The 6286-nt window shown below is 36.9% G+C and overlaps 1 protein-coding gene across 3 annotated transcripts in view; it reads right to left on the bottom strand.

Moving 5' to 3' along the window:
• Positions 1-286: 286 nt before the first annotated feature.
• The window catches only part of LOC125751964 (SLIT and NTRK-like protein 5), a 6876-nt gene continuing 876 nt past the window's right edge, over positions 287-6286 (bottom strand). The window contains exons 1-2 of one of the 3 annotated variants that reach the window (XM_049031447.1): positions 5905-6286; positions 287-5199 (exon numbers count right to left, since the gene is read on the bottom strand). The exon at positions 5905-6286 is cut by the window's right edge and continues 106 nt beyond it. In XM_049031447.1, the coding sequence (XP_048887404.1) occupies positions 2542-5142 (2601 nt within the window). In that variant the 5' untranslated portion in view covers positions 5143-5199; positions 5905-6286 and the 3' untranslated portion in view covers positions 287-2541. The remainder of the gene's footprint in view (positions 5200-5904) is intronic. The other 2 variants (XM_049031439.1, XM_049031457.1) reach the window with 2 other exon arrangements.

Below are 6286 nucleotides of genomic sequence, written 5' to 3'. Positions count from 1 at the left end.
TTCATAGAAAGAGTAAACAATAACTATTTGTCTAGTAATTGGATAAAGAAAAAATGAATTTGTGAGGGAATAAAAGACAGTAAATAAAATTAACAGAAAACATTTCCATTACTCAATTACAAAATAACTGTATTATGAGAATAAACAGAGCAGAACATTATTGTACATACATAGAAATAAACATGGATACTGCAATTTTATCTGGAAAATAATAATAAAATTATAATTACATAGTATTAAAGACAAAAGACAACTTCATAGATGAACAAATTGTTTTCATGCCTTTAATTAACTCTTAAAAAATATAAACTTGTTGCTGTTTCTCACACACATTGTTTGCATTTAAAATTGATTTAGAATAAAAAATGGTTGCAATGTCTTCCACACTGGCTTAAGCTAGATATTTAAATGAAAATTTTAACATTTTGTCAACCAACAGTATTAAAGGGGCCACAGCTTGATAAAGGTACTGTTTCTGATTTCAGAAGTAAAGATAAAAAATGCCCAACTTGGATTCCATTAACATATTTGTATGCCTGTTATTCTGGTCAGGTTTTCAGTGTTGTCTGAACCTGCCCCAGAGTGCTAGCCAAAGCCCTGAAATGGATGGATTAGCTACAGGCAATTACAGACTTTTTAAAAATGTTATGTTTTTTTCTTTTGTTCATTCAGTTAGGAAGATGGAAAATATGTGTCCGCTACAAAAAAGTTAAGGTTTTTATTATTTTTAATCAAATAAACAGAAAAACATTGTCTCTTGGACCCCCACACACATAAACAGTCACACGCACATTGCTATTTTGTATTAAAACACCTGTAACTCCAATTGGTGTTAAGATGAGTTATTGCTCAGATGACTTCTATCACTGTTATTATACAGATATGTGCACCCTCTGCAATTCTAGAGAAATTGTTCATTTTGTGAACCCATCATTTGATGTCCTTGAGAGAATGAGCAAGAAGGGAATTAGCTGGTGCTACATTTCTCCAAAGTAGACCAAGAAACTTAACCAGGAAAATGTGCACATATCAAGCACAAATGCACACTGCCAGAGCTTATATACAGCGGACATTGAAAAGGTGAAAAACAAAATGTTTCTGAAAGGTGTAAGAATATCTGTCAAATATATTTTGTTTTTTTTTTCTTGCTCATTTTATATGAATTATTTCATCTACCCTTTCACCATTATTCATTTTTTATTATTGGTTAGTTTTAATAATAATAATAATAATAATAATATCTTTACAAAAATTCTGAATTTCCTATATACTGTGTACTTCCTAATGTTATGTCACCCTAAATATATCACTGAGAATACACCTTCAGCAACCCCATTCGAACTGAGTCTTAAAAAATTAAAGACATCAGGAGTTTTTGTCTGGCCAGTTGTAATTTCATGGTACACTGAAAATGTTTACATGTATTGCCAAATCAAAGGAAACGTAGAAAAATAATTGCACCGAACCAGTAATTCATAAATTAAATATCCATTACACCACAAATTCTTCTAGCTTAAATTCCAATAGCTGCCTCAGAATTTTTTTTGTGGAAATATTTCAAATAGTATGCATGTATGAAAACCTGATATATTTATTTTTGATATAAACACATTTTGGTCAATATAAGTAGTGCAATATGTGCAAAGCAAATAAAAGCAAACAAAACCTAAAGCAGTAAGGGAAAGGTTTCCAATGCCTGTATAAAAAATAGATGTTATGTTAAAATATCAGTATTACAACATAATTATTACTTTAATATTATTTATGGGTTCTAAATACAATTAAAAATCCATATTAAGAATGAATACAGATATTCATTATTAATATATAATAGTCTTATGTTTTCTTTTTGAGAAATTGTGAAGATCATTCCCCCCACCCCTTCGAAAAAGTGCAGAAAGCATACAAAGACAGTTTTTTTGACACAATGTCTGATTTGACATTGGGGTGTGCCAACTTTAAATAAAGCCAACCTGACTATGCAAGCTTCTGTAAATGATCCAAAACAACACAGAGGCTTTACATGTGACAATAAAACAGAACTTGTGAAATATAAAGGAAGAATCAACTGTTAACATGATGAATTTCAAGAGCGTATACCAATAAATAGTACCAGACAAGAGCAGAAATGTCCTACACAATAAAATGTGCACCGTTATTTTGCATGTTTTTTTTTTCTTTTTCTTTAAATCAGAAGATGAATAATAAACATTTGTTATTCACAATATACTGTATGTATGATTATACTTGTTAAGCTTCATTTCGGTAAATTCACCTGTACATCTACATTAATATGTATGTAATCTTAAAAGTAAAAAAAATATATTTTGCATCGACAGATATGAAACACAACCTTTTATATCCATCCATTTTCATTTTTAGGGCATCTGATGTCTGTCATGTAATGCGGTTCTAAAAATAAGAATAACATAGTCCGGCACACCCCAGTTTTATCTTCCTTAACGATGGTTCCCTAGTGCCAAGGCACCTTCCAACTTATAGAAATTCATGTTTATATATTCATATATATAGTCAAGCAGTTCAAAATTGGCTAAACGTTGTCTGCTTCTCAAGAACTTCAAGGTAGTCCGGCTCCACTTGAAGTTTAGCTTTTAATTCCAAATATTCATTCCTGGTGGGCTCAACGTAAATAGTACTTGGTGTTGTGCTGTACAACACAGTCTCTCGTATCCTCTCGGGATGCAAGAACTGGCGCCTGACATCATAGTTCGGTGTGTAGGTATAAGAAGCAGGGCCACTGTACTTATATTCATAACTGTGTCCAGATGGCGACTGTTTGTCGGGCTCAAGAATGGCTCTGAAGAAGTGCTCAGCATCTTGAACAGGGGAAGGATCATCACGTGGTTCTATAGTACTCACACTGTATGTGGGACTCCTAAGACCACTGTCCCTCTCTTCATCAGTGTTGTTCCTGTACGACACCTTTAGTTCATGCAGGTCTCTATAATCCTCCACTGTATTGCCTTCTCTAGACCTATAAATGGGATTTTTGCACATGTGACCCAGCGAGTGTGGAATATACTCATAAACATGTCCCGCAGGGGTTTTAACTTTTGGGACTGACCTGTTACTGTAAAGACTATAGTGCAGGTTGAAAGAGCTCACATCAGAGTTATTTGTGCTGGTACGGTCATTTTGAGACTTTTTACGTCGTTTCATCACGACCACGAACAGTCCCGCAGCAACAAAAACCGACATTATAAACACCAAAAGGAGGCTCAAAATCAACACAGACAGCGGAACTGTGCTGGAGGGTGTGTATCTCAATGAGCTTTCTATAGTAGTTGGGCTATCTGAGAAAGACTCTTCAGTCGGAGATAGTGTTGAGACAATCACATCAGAATAGTCTGGACACAGGTAATCAGAACTGACGGAACGCATATCCTGCCCAGTGAGTTTTTTTGGAGTTTCGCACAACACATCATTCACCACTGTGCCAGCATTAAGCAGCTCCAACCACATCTTCATGCCCACCACATCGCAGGAACAATCCCATGGGTTCTCATGTAGGTCTATCTGCACAAGAGATTTCAGCTGATCTAAGACACCATTCACTGGGAGATTCTGGAAATGGTTACTGCAAAGATTAAGTCTGGCTAATGTCAAGCCAGAAAATACACCACCAGGCAGGGTTTTCAGAACATTGTTATTCAGGAAAAGTAACTGAAGATTGGGTAAATATTGAAAGGTTCCTGACACTATTTCTCTGATTACGTTGTATTCTAAGTACAAGTATTGCAGACTTTGGAGACCATAAAACATATCTATTGTGAGGCGCTCAATCAAATTGCCATTCAAATACAACCTACGCAAATGTGCTAAGTCCCCAAAGGCTCTGTCATGAATGATAGCTATTCGATTGTTTCCAAGGTGAAGCAGGTCTAATCCAGTGGCCTCAATGAAATCAGGTCTTCGAACAACTGAAATATAATTTCCCGTAAGGTACATCTTTTTTGGATTGTATGGTTTAGGCTTTAAATCAGAGATGTTTTCTATTTTTCTTTCTTGACAATTAACATTCAGGCCAAGGTCAGAGATTTGTAAATTGCATGTGCAAGCAGCTGGGCAGTCCAAAGGCACAGGAGATTTAGTTTGATAAGCAATTATGGGACCATAGTTGTATGGGATATTAGAGGGGATGCGAGATGTGGGTTTGGTCTTTGACCTGCTCAATTGACCAGTGCCCTTTGTTGGCCTTGAAGAAGACCGTAAAACTGCGGATGATGTAGCCGACGCTGTCACCACTGCAGGCGTGGTCTGGAAGTATCCAATCGTGCTCAGAGGTGGCTGTGGCCGCATTTCATACTCTGAAATGGCTCTCCTGGGGCATAATTCCTGCTTGGAAACCTCATCCAGGTCTCTCCCATGCAGCCGAAAAGGTGTTTCACAAACGACCTCCCCCACTAAGGCAGTGTAGGAGATGCTCTCCAGCCAGGCCTTCAGAGTAATGAGCTCGCAAGAACAATTCCATGGGTTCTCCTCTAACTGTAATTCCACTACTTTATCCATGTGTTCCAGAAGGCCCACATATGGGAACATTTTCAGCCGATTGCCCCTCAGATCAAGGTGAGTCAGGGGAACATGTCGGAAAATATTGGTAGGCAGAGCCGATAGCAAGTTGTCATTCAGAATCAGCACTTCCAGGTAGTGAAGTTTACCGAAGGCATTGGGTTCTATGTGGGTGATGTAATTGTAATCAATCTGCAGGTACTCCAGTCTCTCAAGGCCCACAAAAGTATCATCCCTCAGGGCATCAATTTTGTTATTGTTGAGATGCAACCGCCTTAATCCCTGAAGTCCATTGAATGCACCCGTTTCAACTTCAGATATGTCATTGTTCCCTAAATGTAAAATAGTAACCGCCGTGTAATTGATGAAGTCATTTGGAGATAGCCTCTTTAGGAGATTTCCAGTCAGTAGGAGATGGTACATGGGAAAACGCACAGGGCTAATTTCCGACAGCCGGACGATTCCTCTGTTCTCACAGCTCACTGTCAGGATCCCATCCTTCTCCTCGCATGTACAGAGATTTCTACAAATCTCCCCATAACCGTCATACATTTTCACGAAGCTTAGAGATGTGGTAACAAGCAGGGTGAATTTCCATATCCAGATATGCATTTTCACAGAAATAGACGGCCAGATTTACTGTAGCGCAGTAGCAGTACGTAACATCATCTAAAAAAATAAAAATAAATGAATGAACATAATAGTAATAATAATAATAATAAGAAGAATAAGAATAATAATAAGAAGGAATTAAACTAAATACACTCAGCCAACATCAAACAGTGAAACATAACAAGCATATCCTATATATAACCCTTGCAATACAAGACTGTCAGGATTCTGCAATTAACACACGGACACTCTACAAACACAATAAAATAAACAACAGTACGTTAAAATATCCCTGAAAAATATTAAGCTTTACCCTAACAACAATTTGAATATTTACATTATTTTCCTTGATCTTATTACTGCATAAAATGGCAAGGAGGCATACACGATTTTTAGACTATTAGCCATAAATATGATAGGTCCTCTGGTAGTAGTTAAAATCAGACTATCAATAGGTACAACCAAATTTTTTCGACACATCCACCATGTAATAAAAAAATTCCACTTAAATAACTGAATATAGAATCACAATTCTAATTAAACAAATGCATGCTACACTCATGGCTTATGAACGCAATCTGTGGCTATGCAATATGTACAGCCAGCGTGAAAAATGTGAGTCGTATTATTAGAATAATCTTTTGAAACAACTCGTTAAAAATGCACAAACTTACAGGTAACGCCCGAACATTTTTTCGTTACCATGCATATCAAAAATTTTCCGATTCGTACGTGATTTTTACAGATGAAAGCATACTTAACCTCGATAATGCAGCCTTTTCCAGATGCATTCTCCGTACTCACCATGCATATCCAACGACTTAAAAGTGGCATTGCATTTTTCCGATTGCAAACTATTCAGTTTAACGCGTTGTAAAACGGGCCCACGAAAAGCAAGCAGGTCAGGATATTTATCAAGAGAAATGTTCATCGCCGTTCTCACAAGGGCAAGAAATGCTTATTATAACAGCGACGACAGTCACAGCTCCCCAGAAAAAAAGAGCGGAGTTGATTAAAAAGCACAAACGGAAATACTACGTCATTGCCTTAACACGCAGCATTTCGCCTCGATCAGGCAGAAATAATACAATATTAAGCCTGTTTTTCTTGTGCCGATTTGGCCGAAGAACCTCTCGATTTACAC

This window comes from Brienomyrus brachyistius, chromosome 1 (assembly GCF_023856365.1).
Source record: "Brienomyrus brachyistius isolate T26 chromosome 1, BBRACH_0.4, whole genome shotgun sequence".
NCBI lineage: Eukaryota > Metazoa > Chordata > Actinopteri > Osteoglossiformes > Mormyridae > Brienomyrus > Brienomyrus brachyistius.
Note: the sequence above shows the minus strand (reverse complement) of the source record. Positions and strands in the feature narration are given on the sequence as shown.